General features: G+C 42.0%; 1 protein-coding gene across 2 annotated transcripts in view; it reads left to right on the forward strand.

Moving 5' to 3' along the window:
* Positions 1-17,442, forward strand: part of LOC115388443 (membrane-spanning 4-domains subfamily A member 15-like) — a 68,222-nt gene extending 50,780 nt beyond the window's left edge. Inside the window, exons 1-8 of one of the 2 annotated variants that reach the window (XM_030091597.1) lie at positions 2,350-2,434; positions 6,604-6,811; positions 7,491-7,601; positions 9,362-9,418; positions 11,298-11,393; positions 11,902-12,012; positions 16,827-16,919; positions 17,002-17,442. In XM_030091597.1, the coding sequence (XP_029947457.1) occupies positions 6,665-6,811; positions 7,491-7,601; positions 9,362-9,418; positions 11,298-11,393; positions 11,902-12,012; positions 16,827-16,919; positions 17,002-17,070 (684 nt within the window). In that variant the 5' untranslated portion in view covers positions 2,350-2,434; positions 6,604-6,664 and the 3' untranslated portion in view covers positions 17,071-17,442. Of the gene's footprint in view, positions 1-2,349; positions 2,435-6,603; positions 6,812-7,490; positions 7,602-9,361; positions 9,419-11,297; positions 11,394-11,901; positions 12,013-16,826; positions 16,920-17,001 lie in introns of those variants that run through there. The other variant, XM_030091596.1, reaches the window with a different exon arrangement.
* The last annotated feature ends 378 nt before the right edge of the window (positions 17,443-17,820 follow it).

Consider the following 17,820-nt stretch of genomic DNA (forward strand, 5'->3'; position numbering starts at 1 on the left):
TATCATGGACTTACTCAAGCAGTGCCAGAAAGTATGAAAGACGACTCTTCACAACCACAGGTACCAAAGCCAGGCCAGTGTCCCAGCCAGCAGAAAAGAGACTACATTAGGAGTCCAAAGAAAATGACAGTCCTTCATCCTGACAACTGGGACCATGACAGCCCTCAGTTTGGAGAGGAGGTGAGGGATTTGTGCCATGTCCTACATCTCAATGAACAAAAGCTCACCTTGGATTAATTGAAAACAAGGTCAGTGGAGGAAGAAACATTCCTGGAAAGATAAATGCAAAAAATGCAGCAAACCTGCTCTTCATCAGCTCAGTGGGACCCAATGCTGATCTGAGGGCCTGGCTGGGCAAAGGAAGAAGCGCAGCTCACACAACAACAGACATGGCTCGCCACCACTCAGAGGAGGACAACTACTTTAGACCTCTGAGGCAAATCTTTGAAGTTATGTGTTTTTATGAGTGGTAGTCCACTTTGAGTTTTTGTTGTCAGCGTTTTAATAAGTCAAATATGTCACTCAGTCTTTAGTATTATCTCATCTGGACTGTTGCTCAGTCCTATGGTCGCGTACCCACAAAAAAAGATATTCACAGCTACAGGTACTGCAAAACAAACTTGCGCTAATGGTTCTTCGATGTCCATTTCGAACACCGTGCATATGTGCATCAGAGTCTCTCACGGCGACATGTGGAGAAGAGATTACAGAATAATCTTGTCATTCTTTTTCAGAATATATGGAAAAGAAAGAAACCAACATCTCTTTATGAGGAAAAATTACGTATGTTCATATTACTAGTACTAAAAACTGTACATAGTCCTAAATTTTATGATGTTTTAAGTAGTTATGGACCCCAGGAAGACTAGTTGTCACCTTGATGGTAACTAATGGGATCCAATCTCTATAAATAAATTAATTAATTAATTAATAAATAGATTTACATATTGTCAGATGTTTTTAATTCCTACCTACTCCATAGACCTACAGGTAGCCTACAGTAAAAATTGAAAATGTTTTTATTTGTTTAGGGTTTGACTTTGCTATTTTAAAATGCCACACCAGCCTCACCACCGATATCTGAGGAGGACGGAGGAACAGGTCAGGGTACGTTTGCCAGTCTATTCAGCACTGAGCTGTTACAACCATTAACTTTGTCACAAATACACCAGAAACCTCCATGAATCATCCAGTTCAGTTAAGAGCGTTTATGAAAGATGTCTACTCCTAATCAACACATCTAATAAGTGCTAAGAGTTAGCGCGGGTGTCTGTCACGGACCGGGGGGGGGGGGCATGGGACGCCAGTTGCCAACCACTGGTTTAGGGTATGGATGAGGGTTAGGCATTTATTTTGATGGTTAGGGTTAGGGTACGGGGTCAGGAAATGTATTATGTCAATGAGTGTCCTCACAACGCTACAAATACAAACGTGTGTGTGTGTGTGTGTGTGTGTGTGTGTGTGTGTGTGTGTGTGTGTGTGTGGCGCGCGCGCGCGCGCGCGCGCGTGTGTTTGAGCAAGCGAAGAAGCAAGAGGGGAGAGAAGAGAGAGAGTGGGTGTGTTTCAGAGGATCAGCCCCTCTGGGCTTCTGCCCAGAGAGGGCGGGGGAAAAGAAAGAGATGTAGGGGAGTGGGGAGTGGATTCTCTCTCAACCCCGCTTCATGAGCAGAGGCGGCATGACGACTGGCGGGTGCGTACGAGACAGTCTGACGCCTGCGCGCTCACGACAAGCGAGCTGTGTGCTCTTTTTGGGGGCGGGGGGGCAATGTTATTATAAAGGAGGGAAAGATGGAATGTCCGGCTTCTTCTTTCACACATAGACAACACAGCTGCCTGTGCGTCCCAGCAGATCTGAGCTGAGAGAGAGTTCGCTCGCTGGGCACGTGTGCAGCGCCAGAAAGGTAAACAGAATCACATGTGTAATGAACATGAACATGTTTGTTCTTTCAGATGAATTAAAATGTTTTGTGTCTCCAGACAATTGCTATTTCTTGAAAAAATCATCAAAATGACACTTTGGTCATCAAGGCTGCAGACCGCTGGCTTTAAAGAAAAAGGGGCCACTTTGATTGACCAACAACGTCAGAAAAAGTCAGATTTATCAATAATGAAGTACAAAACCTTGGGTAACTGCCAGCTCTGTATATTTCCTGTCAAACATGGTCCTATGGCAGTAACTCCAGACTCTCTCCTCGATCTCTGGGTGTGCTGAGCTCTTGGAGGCACATAACTGATAAAACATGTTTGAGGGAAGCAGAACCAGTGAGGGAGAAGATTGAAAAAGTGCCCAAAAAACAGGAAGTGACGCACATCCTCTTGAGAGTGTTGGAGAGTTTGTTTTTTTTCGGGAATCAGTGAGTCAACTGAGGACGTCTTTTGGTGGGGCAAGAAGAAGCTTGTCTGGATCTGAACTGTTGCTGTGCTAAAGTTTCAGGTAAGATCTTCTCACAGAATGCAGAAACTGGGAAATTTTTTGTTTGTTAGTGAGGTGAAACCTCCTGTTTTTGGTATAAAATTAAAAAATATTGACATTTACTTGAAGTCTCAGTTTGACATGATACCTTAGGATCAGGTTTGATTTTTTTTTAACTCTTTTGCTTTGATGGGAAATGTTTAAAACATGACTTTATCTTATTTAATTTACACATTGCCCTATCTTTAAAAAAAAAAAAAGAGTCTGACTTTATGGCTGGGAAATAAGGGAGAGATCATTAAAACTGGCTAAAATAGCAACAATTAAAAATAGGTGCACAACGTTGAACAGTGAAGTAGCTTAAACAGCTGGAAAAGAATTAAAAAGGATCCTAAATGCATAAAAAAGACAAAGAATCAAAATTTGAAATGGGTAAACTTGCTAAAACAATTATTCAGAAACTTTTATGTATAACTTGGGGATTGTAAAACAATACTATTAAAATGGAAAAAGAGTAAAAACGGATTGGAATCTACTGACATGTCAAAATCAGCTATAAAACTGAAAAACAAACTACAATCAAATCCAAACCATTTTTTAGAGGTGTGCCAAAGAAATTGTAAATTGTTTTTGTTTCTTCTGTTACTGAATGTCAATGTGTGTTAAATTATCAAACAACATCAATGAAAAATAAAATAAAATAATAGAATGCTTTATTTATCGGAGAGGTAAAGACAGGTGGTGTTCCAGACAGAAAAAATAAACAGAATAGGACAGAAAAAAGATAAGTAACAAATATTAATGTACAATTCTTAACAGTGACTATTGAAAGTAAGAAACAGAAAAGCTAAAACAGCTCACAACAGTCATTAACTGTCTTATCTACATTTGAAGCAATAAATTGGAGTTTCTGAGCTGTGATCTGTGTGGCAGATTTAAAGTGTCCGGCTTCTTCGATAGTTTCTGTTGAAGTCACAAAGGTGGAACATCCCCAATCCAGGTGGCCTTTTATCAAGATCTTTAGTTACATCCAAAGTGTCCTGTATTTTCAAGGTTTTTTCGACGATTGATCCATATCATTGCTTAAGTAATTTTATTGAATCAAAAACTTGGAACTGTTAACTGATTGACACATTGTTTTTTCTAACCCTCCAGATTCAATTGATTTAAATAAAGTCCTTTTCCACAATTGGTTGGTCATCCACAGTCCAGGTGACCTTCTATTGAATAAACAAAACATTTCAATTTCTCAATTAACCACACATTGCAGCTAGAGTTAAACCTAATCAAGGCATACACTAAATAATCTAATACTACTTAAATCAACACATTTACACACATACTGGATCAACACTGACTGACAACCGAGTTGTGGGGTCTGTTGATCAACAGGCAGTGAAGGAAGCATGAGTCTCTGTCCAGAAGGACAAACATGTGGAGACAGAACAGCCTGGTGTCAAGAAAGAAACTTTAATTAACCTACACATACATTCTCATAGTAATATACAAAAATACTAAACTAATTATTACCATATAGTCAAAACTTCATTCGTTATAAGTTTCTGTTTCTCTTTTAACTCCTGACTGATTGAACACTGAGAATCTGAAAGGTTCTCTGCAGTTTGTCTTCACTTTTATTACATATTCGTAACATTTTTGATTCTAAAAAAGACACACTTTTAAGTAAGAGAGTACTTTCAAAATTCCCAAAAGTCATAATTCTTTGAGGTCTGAACTTTGAGAAGTTTGAGTTGAAGTTTTGAGACAACTTGTGAAAGAACGGCATGTTTATGTTTTAATCAGATTTTTGAAAACATTTAAACATTTTCTTTACTATTTTACCTCAGTGTTACTAATAGGAATGATTCTACAGTACTCAGGTTGACTGAAAACTGGCAGTTTATTTGAATATTCCAAAAGAAATGGTAAAAGATCAGCCTTCCTTGAGATCTACATGGTGGCGTCAGACTTACATTGCTGGAATTAAATGGAATACTCCAAACTGAGGGAAGAAATCAGAAACAGCTGGCAGACAGCTGTTTCCAAGAAAAGGAAATAAATTCAAAAAGTTCTTTACTTTCTCTGGGGTAAAAATGCATAGGATGAGGGTGAATGAAGAGCATAAGAAATTACATGAAACATCTTGTAACAAGTTTAATTTTGGAGAAGAGAGAAGAGCTGCAGTGTGAGTTGAGCTGCAGTTCGCTGCTCCAGAAGTCATGGTCTCACCACTGTGGCATCTCTCTCAGCTGCCTTCTGTTTCTGATCATGTCACGTGACTCCTGATGACCCTGTTTGTTACTTCTCACTGAGAGCAGTGTCTTCAGTAAGGTTCACACTTAATTGTTGTTAAATACATTTTTATTAGGATTAAACACGGATTAAGCTTTTGTGAACTTCAAAAATGAACAATACATGTTATTTCAACTTTGTCAGATTGTTGTCAGTGTCAAACCATTCAATGCATCCAGCATGGTCTGACTGTTCACAGAGAAAATCTCTTCTGAACCCACATGACAGGAGGTGAAGTTTTTTTCTTCAACATGGAGCTGTGGCATGAGATGAATGCTCTCCTTCTGCTGATAATGAGGAAACCATTCTAAGTAGGGATGAGCCGAGTACTCGTTACGGATAATGCATTTTTTCCGAATCCGAGTACAGCCCGAGCATTGTCCGTCATTATTCGTCCTCGTGCTGATGGGAAATCCTCATTGGTCCTTCATTCTGCTCCGTGCTCCACCGAGACAACAGGATCCTGGTGAGAGAAGCCAATCGGAGCTGATAAATTAAAAATGCGGTATTTTATTTCTTTGTAGCTGCATTGTGCCTGAGGAAAACCTTATAAGGTTGAAACGTCGGGTGATTGTGCACGCTCGGTTTTTTTTTTTCGTGGGTTTATAAGTTTCGTTTTCCCTCGCGTTTTTTTTTTTTTTTTTTTTCCTTTTTTCTCTTCTTTTTCATAATAATTTGGGCTTGTGCTCCACTGGGAGGGTGTGATCTGTGGGAGAGAGATGATAACTGGACCGAGGTCCACGTCCCGGTCATGTCCGTGGCGCTGCAGCCGCAGACATGACCAGGAAGCTCAGCAGGGGCGCATGAGAGATTTCCCTGAACGCCGGGGAGATTCCGGTGGGGATCATGGGGGGAGGCACTCATACAATTAAAATATTCATGTTCTGACTCAATAAAAAATACTTGTTCTGTAAATAGTTCCTTTACTATTGTGACCAAAATATTCAAATTTTATTTCTGAGGCTTTTGTGTGAATAAATAATCATTTATATAACTTTAAAAATATTCATGTTCTGACTAAAATAATAAAAAAAGAATCTGTAGGCTACATTGTATCTCTGAGACGTTCTGTAAATAGTTTTCAAATGAAGAATCAATATAGCAACTTCTGAGCAATCCACATCAATTTCAGACTTAAAATAGTGTACCAATTTCTGCCCCAGCCAGTTTCCCTTAACCACGCCCACTTCCGGTTTAGACCACGCCCCTTCCGAGTACAGATACAGATACAGATAATTTGGATGGGCAAACAGATACAGATACAGATAGTGGTGTACTCGCTCATCCCTAATTCTAAGCATTATGACAATACACAATGGCACGCACGCAATCCTTAAATGACTCAACTTCTCCTTCTGCTTGTCTCATCTCCACCTCACAAACTTTCTTCTCTGCTGGATCCATTTATTCTTCCTCATTGTCAGTCAGTAGATATCTGGCAACAGCATTGGTTCTTTGATGGTGTGAAATAACCTCTTCCAGGTTCCTTCTATCCATTGTGCTGCAGTCCAGCTACCGTTCTCTTCGAAATCACAGGTAGAAATGATGATTCACCTGGTCTTTTATACTGTTTCATGAATGCATACACAGTCATGCTGGACAATCCGCATGGAATGTAAACCGAAGGTCAACCTGCCACAGACTGTGATGATGCAGGATGTGAATGAGATCAATGTGAAAGAGACTTAGCAACTCAAAAATCTTTGGAAATGCATTGCTCCATTTTCTTCCAGCATGTCCATGGAAAGCAGTATTTCGTTGTGGATTTTGACACTCCCACACAAAGCACAAAACACAGATGATCTGCAGATATCATGACCTGCCATTTTCCAGTAAATGAGTGCCATGCGTTTGTGATACCACCGTTCCTAACAGAGTGATTGTTGATCAACCTGCAGATTCAAATGTGACAGCGAGTGGAACAGCTCAGAAGACCGCAGGAATATCTGGAGGTGGAACATGGCTTCTTCTGTCGCGGCTTCTTCCCACACCCCGGGAAATATGATGGTGGTCACCCACGTGCTCCCGGCAGCTCCCAGCGGGGAGCAGCAGCCATCAGTGGATGGAAGATACAAGTTCAGGAAGGGATATCCCAAGGCGCTTGGGGTGAGTTTCTGATAACAGACAAACCTGAATACACTGTTTCCTGGATTAACACTGGCAGAAATAGATAGAAACATAACAGCTTGGGATTCATGTATTTCTTAATAAAGTGATAATTTTCCTGCTGAATGAGTCTATCTCTAACAGTAAGATTCATTCATATCTTTGAAGTTGTTGGGAGTGCAAGCAAAAATGTCAGTCGATCTGTAAGTTACAAGTCCAGACTGGTGTGGGACTTCTTGTCCAAGAAAAACCGACAACGCCACACTGAGAATATCATGGTTTTGCCTTCAACAGAGGGTTCCCCTTCATGGTAACACAGGTTACGTCACAAATGAATACAAAGGCCTATGTGTGAAAATATTAAACACAATCTTTTTATACACAAGAAGATGTTGGTTCAACGACACAAAAAAGGAACATCGCTTCACTTGACAGGATTAACAGGTCAAACCCCTCGAGAGCACCACACGACACATCAAATGAAGAAAAGACAAGGCCTGACCATACAATCTATGCAATCACATCCACGGCCTTCGACAGCCTGGACAGCAGGATCTCAGACTGTTACTGAACAATCTATGAAAATCATGAGTGAAATTCAAGACTTTTGCATCAGATTTTCTCATTCTTTTCAAACACTGTTTGTCATTAGTCGGGTTTCTTCTGTTTGTCTCTGCAGACCGTTCAGATCATGATTGGCGTGTTGACTCTGCTGTTTGGGATCGCGGCGGCTGTCGACCAGCCTTCACTAGGAGTTTCAAGCGGGATCTTTATTTGGGGATCTTTGATCGTAAGTCTGGTTTTTATGTTCCTCTGACTTCAAGGCGTTTATGTCCGTCTTCACCTACAGCTATTTAACAAGACAAGGACACAGCTTACATGACTTCAGAGATGGTGCTTCGGTCATTTCTTGATCTCAAATAAGTTTCAGAACGTCATGAGTGGAGTTTTGAGTTTGAGGTTAGTTGAGTCTGAGAAACAAGCAGCTGACTAACATTTACATAACGTCGCGAGAGGTGCAGATGTATATTCACATATCAAGCCTGCCTCTTCTATGACCCTAAATTTAAAATGAGCAATTACATATTTAGTGTAGTGTAGTCACACTTAAAGGTGCTGCAGGCAGGATTCAGCATCTCCGCCATCTTGCTTAGGGTTACCTAAGCAACATGGCGATTTGACCCATCTAAGATGGTGATTTGAAACCCAGCACAGCCAATACTGTCCTGTTTTCTCTGAAATAACACCCTTACGCAAGTTAAGCCCCTCCTACAAGAACGTGTGATGAACGCCCTTCGACCAATCACGGTTAGAGCCTCATGGCTCTTCTGATTGGTCAAAGATACCTGGAGCTGTCGAGATGCCTTTCAGCTCAGAACAGAGACAGATGGAAACGCTGCGCCCTTGCGGTAGTGCAATTATGCTACACTCCTAAAGGATTATCAGTGCATACTCTAACATTTAATCCAAAGAAAACACAGAAAAATTAGCATTGACTAGCAAAATCCTGCCTACAGCACCTTTAATTAATCAGTTCAGAGGCTGAAATGCACATTGATGGTTGCAGATCATCAGTGCTGTTATACAAGTGATAAATGGATTATGCTTATACAGCAGAATTTACACTGCTTGAGCAGTGACCAAGTGCTTTATGCTCAGTCACTTTCACACATTCACACACCAGTGGAGGTGTCTGCCATGCAAGGCGCTCAGTTAGTCCACTGGAAGCAGTCTGTGGTTCAGAGTCTTGCTCAAGAACACTTTGACATGTGGACAGGGGAAGATGGTGAAGCGTTTGAGTTTCATGTTTCAATTACATTTATTGAAAAATGAGACGCTTGACAAGAGAGTCAATGAAAACTGAATGGCACAGTGGAAGGAAATGAAACATTCTGCTGCTCTCTGAACTTCCTAAAAACAGCAAATCACACCTTCCACTACCCCAGAATTCAGCTACACGGTGCTGAATGGGACCAGAATATAGGGTCAGAGTTTTAGTCCTCCAGATTTTAGTTTTTTCCAAAAGCTAAGACATCACATTGTGTGACTCTTAACCCTCCTTGGCTCAGCAATGGGAGGAAGGTGGTGGTGGCCATCTCCCTTTGCTGAGGTCTTTATGAATAAGGTTGATTTTATGTGAGAGAGCTGAAAAGGCTCAGGTGAGCTGCGTTCCAGACCTCTCATGTTGTTCAGATTTGCTTTCATGTCAGTTTTAAGTCGACAGAATTCATATCACAGACCTTCAATAGAAAGTAGGACTTCAACTGGTCTGTAAGTTTTTTGAACATGCCTCTATTGTCTCTTTCTATTGATAAATATAAGTGTGCATCATCTGCAAAGCTGTGCTATCAAGTATAACACACAGAGGAACTTATACAGTAAGACTATTAATGGGACCGAACACAGAACCTTGCGGAATGCAACAGTACCGTTACTGGAACAGTGATCACCAATACTTACAAAACTGTATTTATCTTTATCTTTACGAAAGGCTTGCTTTTTGGCTGCATTTGATAATGGAAATTCTTCTTTTGATACATTTTTTTGCAGTATATCATATCTGGATCTCTGACGGTGGCTGCTGAGAAGTATTTGAGCTACTGTCTGGTGAGTGATACAGATACTTCACTTTGAGGAAAAACTTTAAACGTTTGTAAATTGAGTTTTTAAGAAATATTTGGACTGGTTTGCAAAAAATATGGAATCATAAGTCAATCTTAATTTAACTGCTGTCATATTCTAAACATGGTTGAAGTGCACTTCATACCAGTTATAGGGTGAGTGTCTATGTGTGTGTGTGCGTGTGTGTGTGTGTCCTGGAAAGGTAATTAACAAGTAAATAATATGAAGTATTTAAAGGAGCCCTATCATGGAAAATTGACTTATGAGCTTTTAACATTGTTAGTGTGTGATTACTTCATTAAAATGTCATGTCAGTCATTATTTTTCTTCATGCAAACTTGTGTAATCCACATTATAGCGATATTTAGTCCTCTATTTCCCTTCAAACGAGTGACTTAGCACCGATCTATGAAGCACTGTGGCACCGAACAATGAGGTGCATTTTGCTGTAACGATTGCACAAAACATGGCATTACTTTTCCAGTTATATTAAAAAAGAAAAAAGGAAGTGTTCCATGGAGCAACATCTTAATTTTAATGTTGAGGAGCCATTTTACAAGAATAGATTGTAAAATGTTCACCCTGGGCACTGCATGGTGAGAACAGGAGGTTCAAAATACCTCTTTTTAACATGTTTCTGGGGCATTATTTTAAAAGTGCTATTATACCCCCTAAAATAATTATTTTCACCAAAACTGATTTGACCTAATTTTCTTGGATCATTAAAATCTCAGACTGGCCATGTTCCACCCCTGTCTGATTTTGTAGAAACTAGAGACAGCAAATTAAGTATTGATATTGTATTGACTTTTGTGGAACAGAAATTAAGTTCACTCTTTGAGTTGGAATTAATTAAAAACACCAGCATGGTTGATTATCACAAGACAGTTTGTCCTCTTTGTCAATCACACATTTTAAAGGTATACTGGAGGATCCTTAGAACCAATCAGAATTGTATGGTTCCAACTTGTAATTGGGCAGTCATAATGCCAATCAATGTGGGAATGCGTTTGCGTGATGACATATCATGTCGAGTCGCCGCATCTGTGCGCGCTCTTTTTTTTTTTCCCTTGTCCTGTTCGGCAGTTGGGGCGTGCAATATTGTATGATTGTAGCCTTTTACTATCCGAACAGATTTTAATGTTAGCAGCAGGACGAGACTGAGTCTTCTCCTGCTGCTGCCTTTATTTAAAGCTGGCATCCGGCATGGCTGCCGGACAGGACCGGGACGGAAACGCTCAGAGAGCGAGAGACAGAAAGAGAGAAAGATAAAGAGCGGGAGAACGGGGGTGGGGGTGTGGGGCACAATTTATGTACAAATTGACAATACAAAACAGTGTTGTCGATGCACCACACGCAACCAAGAACAATCCCAAACCCCAATCTAGACAACACCAACACAGAGCCGACAACCAACACAGAAGCTGGCAGAACCATACATATACATATATATATATATATATCAGTAGCGGCCAGTGGAGCGGGGCACAGGTGGTGGGAGAGCTTGTTTCGTTCGCCTACACCGTCAGCGGCGGGCGGTGCGACGTTAATTCACTTCTGCATTGGCGGAAGCGCTCTTTTCCATACCTGCGCATTCCAGGCTGGCAGTGTTGAAGAAACCAGTTTATTAAAAATAATTGTTGCCTACCTGTTGTGTTGTTTGGAATGCGCCTTGAATGCGCGGGTGTGGAAACAAGGGTTCCACAGTCCTCATGCGGGAGGGAGCCGCGCATGTGCAATGCTCCAAAAATGGCAAATCGGCCATGTTGTACGAAATCGACAGAATCCTCCAGTATACCTTTAAATATTTTGAGAGATTTTGTCAAACTTTGCATCTCGTGTCTTGACTCTCTTCTCTCCCCAGATCATCGCCTCTCTGGTGCTCAACATTGTAGCAGCAGTTATTGCTACAGCTGGTGTCGTCCTCTTTGCACTGGATCCTGTAGTCTTGTGCTTCCACGTAAGAAAAGTTATGAAGTGTCTGAAATGTCCAAAACATTTGTAGTTGTGTAGCTTTCTTGCTCATATTTTGGAGACACTCGGCTTTACCTTCAGTCACGTCATTACAGTAGTTTGCTATAGCGAACATGCCCCTGACCTGTGTGTATCTCCTTTTAAGGAACGTTCATGCTTCCCATGTCCTCGTGTTTGCACGTTCTGCATTGGTCCCTGTGATGTAAAAATTGTCATCAATTCCATTTGTGCATGTGCCACAGCGCCATAACAAGCAAACATAGGTGGATGCCATCTTTGAAGAGTGACTCTGTGAAGCCATCAGGCGGTAGTCCGATCTATGAAGATATCCAGATAGTGGAAATTTCTGGGGCGGAAATAGCAAACTCTGTCGGCAGGGATGAAAAGGATTGCTGTGTGATTTGTGGCTGTTATCTCCTTTAACTTTCCAATATGAGTTGTATCCATGTAGCTTTGATTCCCTGTGTGCAGATACTAACTAAAACTCTCTTTAGTATTGTGGATATTCGATCGTGGTGGCTGTGTTCCAGTTCCTGGAGCTCATTGTTTCAATCACCATGGCAGCATACGCCTGTACTGCAACCTGCTCCTACTGCTGCACAGAGGTGAGTTAGCTCCTCACTGTTGACATTTGTTAGTGTTGTTTTACCAGATTAGCTAACCCTTATTCAGCTGTATGAATGTTTTTCAAGTGAAAATATGTTCTTTGTGTCGGCTTAAGGCCTAGTCACACCACCCGAACTTTGCTGGAGCGTTCCTTGAACGGTAGGGAGGGGGGCCGAACGCTCGTCACCGCGCAAAAAATGGGAAAAAAATCGAAAACACGGGCGTTGGCTTAGCGGTGCACTGCTGAAACCGGCGTTGCTTTAGCGTTGGTTTAACGGTAGGGAGCGGTAGCGAGCGTTGGTTTAGCTGTGACGTGAGCATTGGTATAGCGGCGTTCTGCACATACGGGCATTGGCTCGACGGGGGTATAAAGTTGGTTTAGCGGCATACTGCTTGTGACTGAACGTGTGCTGAACAGATAGTTTTGATATAAGTTCTGAAAGATTTTTGATAGAAGTCGATAGTTAAAGTTCATGTTCATCATGTGACGTGGACAAAAGAAGAGGAAGGCTGGGGAAGGAAAGGCAACAGCCTCCAAGAAGATCATTACTGAGCAGGCAGCTGAAGCAATGGAGTCAGGTAAATAGATGTGGCCCACTGGTTGTGGCAAGAAATATTTAACAATTGTGAAAAAATACTGTTGTGAATATTACTTCAACCTTTTTCATTTCTTATTCCATTGTTGTGTTTGCAGAGACCAGCCAGGCCACCAATCATAGCAAGTCTCTCAGAATCCATAGTGATACAGTTTTACTGTAACTTTGAGCAAATTCGATATAGATGAGGTCTGAACTCAACAACAGCTTGATTCCAAATGAGTTCCTGGTCCATTTCTCCCCGTATTTTCGCCAAATTCTGTTCTGGTCCCACTCCGACACCTCTATACCAACGCCAAACCAAAGTTCATTGCTGCCATGAATCGCTGCTTCAACACCGGACACCGTTCCAGCAACCCCGTGTCCACTCGTAAAACGCTTACAACCGCTCCACCAAAGTTTGTGCAATGTTTCATCGCCGCCCGGGCAACGCTGGAGAAGCAGCGGTGGTCCAGCGTTCAAGATTTCTGCGATGGCCTAGCGGACCCAAGCGTTCACGAACTTGCGTCTAGCGGTGCCAAACTTTGACTGGGCGTTGGTGGAGCGGGGGTGAACGTTGCCGGGGCGGAAAATTCCCCGCTCCTCACTGCTCGCAATATTTTGTGCAGCTCAAAACTTTCGGAGCGGTAGGAGGGCCCGTCCAGAAACATCAGTGGTGGCTGAGCGTATACGGCGTTGCTTTAACGGGGGCCAACTTCTGTTAAACGGTGGTGAACGGTTACGAGCGGTGATTAATTTTTTTCACCGCTCCAGGGACGCTCCAGCAAAGTTCGGGCGGTGTGTGCCTTTACAATGGTGCTCGAAGCCACTGAAAATCTAACTTTGACAAGACACTGTTTGAAAATGCTCTGACTCTGTCTCTGTGTCCATGATGGAAATGCTGATACTAGGGGTTCAACAATACACAAAAATCTCGGTTCGATACGTACCTCGGTTCTGAGGTCACGGTTGGGTTCATTTCGATACAGTAGGGAACAAAATGCAAAACCTAAATTTTGTTGTTGTTGTCCATGCTTCCCATGTCCGCGTGTCTGCGCACGCTTTGCGGCACATCACCAATGCGAACGTGCTTCTCTCCTGCTACATTTGGGCTCAGCTGTGTACGTTCCATGCAGGCACACTGATCCACGCATCCTCCAGAAGCTTTTCCGGCTCTCTAGACTGTTTATCTGCTCCTTTATTTCAGATTATTTATAGGAAATGAGGCACATACATTGTCAGTACCTTATCATTTAGTATCAGAGGTTATTTAGCCTTTTTTTTTCTGTTTCTGAATCTCGGGGCGGCGCACGAGCGATTAGATACTTTCACTCAGGGTGCAAACTATGGGGGGGCCAGGGGGGTCTCAGCCCCCCTTGATGAGACATGAGCCCCCCCTGAAAACATGATTTGTGAAATTTTGGGGGGGCCCTAAATATTGGAAAAATGCTGTTTCCCCCCATGTATTTCCTTTAATTTATTATTATTGATTTTGTATGATCATAATCATGGATTATATGCAGAATTAGGCCAATTTTAATGGATGATTTGCGCATCACTATTTCCCTTTAATAAAGATGCCGACCTGCATGCAGTACTTATCCTCACCATTGAAGCGTGGGGGCGCTATGCTTTAAACGTCACTTAAAGCAGACATATTCCCTCCGAGGCACGCGTATCCCCCCCAATAAGTGAGCCCCCCCGACAGCCGCGGTATAGTTCGCACACTGCTGTCACTTCTGTGACAGACCTTCTCCTCCTCCTGACAGAGTCTGCTCTCTCCGTCCTCCAGCTTTTCTCTGAGTTTCTTCAGACGGAGTTGCAGCCTGTTCGTTTCACAGACTCACTTTTCAAAGTTAGAGTCTGTCATGGTTTGTTTGCTGTGGCACTCTGGCGCATGCATGTACCGGCGCGACGTGCGCATACGCGCTACGTGGTCACAAAATCTGTCCTGCGCGCGGCCGTCCGTGGACAGAAATTCATGACATTACGCAATGGTCCCTGGGACGTTACACGGACATGTGAAGCATGGACGAAGCTGCTAGCAGTAGCAATCATGGCTGCAGTTGTAGCTGCACATGCTAGCCGCAGAACGTAAACACACAGCACCATCCGGCCCGTGAGCCGGGGAAAAAAAAAACAAACTTTGGCCCGTGAACTCACCCGTGTACGCCCTGTACGGAACCGAACGGCCCGTACCGAAATAGTTCAATACAAATACATGTATTGTTACACCCCTCGCTGATACTGTGCATGAACAACACGGCTGTAGTATAAATTGCTGAACATGTATAACTAGACTTACAATAAGAACAAAATTTCCCTCCAGAGTGCCGTAACTCCCAGTTCATATTCTCTCAGGCCTCATCTATCAACTGTGCGCACGCACAAATGTGTGTAAAATGAGTACATACGAGCATTTCTAGACAAAGTATGGAATTTATCAACTTGTACTTATACTTATGAATGTCTGCATATATAGGTACGACTTTGACCATGCTTGCACACATAACCGAGCAGTAGGATATAGCATAGTGAACTTTCAAATAGAAAGCATGAAACAAGTCACAGCAGCTGTAAATACCACATATGTCGTCTGTTGCTTTAAATGCTCGATTTGTCATTTCATTTAGATAGAAACAGATATTCGGTATGTGGTGGGAAAGGCTCGAAAAGAAGCTGCGATAGCTGTTTAAAAGTATGCCGTTGAAAACTCAGCGAAGTTTTGCCAAACAATGCACTCTGCAGAGAGGTAGTTTTCAAAGCACAGCTGATCTTTTTGCTGAGAGCACGGAGGGGCTTCTCAGGAGGCAAATGCACCAATTTATTTATTTAGTTAAGTGGATTCAGTGAGACGGTGACAAAACCTTTGTAAAATCTCATTGTTTATGATGATTACTGACAGTCCAGTGGCAGACTGTTCACCTGTTGTGTGGGAATCTATGCTCACTGGGGATCCTGCTCACGCTGGGATTTTTAGCATGGACTTTAACGTCAAACCATGATATTTTTTTTTTTTTCCTTCGGGCATTCCTCATCTGATCATAAACTGTGTTGGTTACCTTAAATGGAGGTTATATTATATACATTACCCAAAAATCAGAGGTCCAAATGTTTGCATCAACCTCAAAAATTCGGTTTGAGAAAAGTTCCCATTTTTCACCTCTTAGTCCTGATTATGAAAGGTATGGAAAAATTAAGTAATGTACAATTCTATTTTAGCAGACGCTTTTGTCCAAATTGACATACAACATATACACATTCACACACCAGTGGAGGCAGCTGCCATGTAAGGCACTCAGTCCCTCCACTGGGGGCAATTCAGGGTTCAGTGTCTTGCCCAAGGACACTTCGACATGCAGACAAGGGGGTACAGGAATCGACCTCACTACTTCCCAACTGTGGGACGACTGCTCTCCCCACTGGACCACAGCCACCATTAAGTCATTCTGAAGAGGCCTTTTGTGGCTGTGTATGGTTAATTGGAGGTGTTCCTGAAGGCAAATGATCCCAAAAGTGCACTGGCACAGTGATTAAGAACAAGTGGGATTTATCAACACTGATGTGCTTATGACCCACGTAAGCATCTTTGATAAAAGAGGCAGCTGGCCCAAGATTTAGAGTTGCCAGTCATTGGAATTAACAATCCAACTTTGTTGTTTGTCCATCAGGGATCGGCATCACAAAGAAGGTTTTGTGAAAAATCTGCATCTGTTAACCCTGAAATTAGGGAAACTCAGAGATTTTAGTTTTACAAAGGGAGGTGATTCAACCCAGAGAATAAGGGGAAACTCTAACCTGTTTCACAAAGAGAGGTAACTTAACTTGTCAGTCAGTTACTGAAGGAAGAGACTTTCTGGAACTAACCTGGTCCAGAGCAGGTTTTCCCTCAAAACCTAAAGTCTCTCACTGACTCTGTCCACTTTCAGCCACACAGTGTTTCATTTCCTCATTCATTCATCCAGCTGGAGAGTTAAGTGGAGCATATTTCTGCCGTCTGTCATTTCAAACAATTGTTTAAAAAAAAAATCAGTCAGTCTTGCTATATTAGAAATCCGTTATTTTCAGAAGGAGGAGACTTTTTTCACGAACATGTCGTGTTCTTTTGATAACGAACTGTAGATGAAGGTGCAGCATTACAGCATTTCCAGACCATTATTTTTTTTAGTGGAACAGTTTTACGTCATGGTCCATCATCTACAAACACACCCTGATCTGTGCTTTTCATCTTCCAAAAGCCGCAAGTCTTCATTCAAGCTGCAGAAGGTCCCACTCAGGCCCCGCCCCATTTCCAAGAAGCATCTGTTGCCCCCGCTGAGCCATATCCACAGGTAGATAAAATAAGTGTGTCTGCAATGTTAATCTTTTTAATGCAAGTTAAAATCCCACTGACAGTGCACTGTTGTCTTGCAGGTGATGCCCAACTTTAAAGACCCAGGGGATCTGGGTTCTGCTGAGCCTCCAGCTTACCAGCCTAACTGACCCACACACATCAACTCTGATCCTTGCAAAGCTGCTGCTTGAGCTTGTTTTTTCTTTTTCTGCAACCTTAAAGATATATCAATGACAAATGTGGAAACAGATGAACTACAAAGGGCAAAAAAAAATGAGACCAGACTTTCATTGAATGTATTTGTAGAAGCTTTGCGGTGGTAAATGTGGATTCCACTTGACTGTTTTTTTTTTTTTAGATTAAGGGAGAACGTGTATGACGGTCGATATATGAGTGCAAGCTGCAAAGTGATATATCATTGCTGAAATGCTATGTGTCAGACAGCAATTTGAACATCAATGTGCAAAGTGGATTTAGTTTGAGGCTATTAAAAGAAATTAAAAATGCTTCAGTTCAGTTAACCCTCCTCTGGTCTGGAACTGCCTGATGGAGACGAGTGGTTGCATGTTTCTGTGCATCTTTCTTTATGTTGCATGTGTTTTATTGCAATTTAGAGGATGCGTATATACAGCCATCTAAAAAAATGAGTAGTGGATTCAATAGACTCATAGAATGTGAGGAAAGTATTGGGGAATGGGTCTGAAACTGCATAGAGTCCTCGTGCTCATAAAAGATTCTCAATACCAGTGTTAGTTTTCTGTTGCTTAAGGCTGAACTCCTGAACTCCCTCTAAGCATTCTTAAAGAGGGGAGAGCATAAACAACAGCAGATCAAAATTCAAGATTACATTTATTTAGCCACAAACTACAACAGCAGATGAAATTCTTTCACCAAATTTG

Source organism: Salarias fasciatus, chromosome 5 (assembly GCF_902148845.1).
Source record: "Salarias fasciatus chromosome 5, fSalaFa1.1, whole genome shotgun sequence".
Classification (NCBI taxonomy): domain Eukaryota; kingdom Metazoa; phylum Chordata; class Actinopteri; order Blenniiformes; family Blenniidae; genus Salarias; species Salarias fasciatus.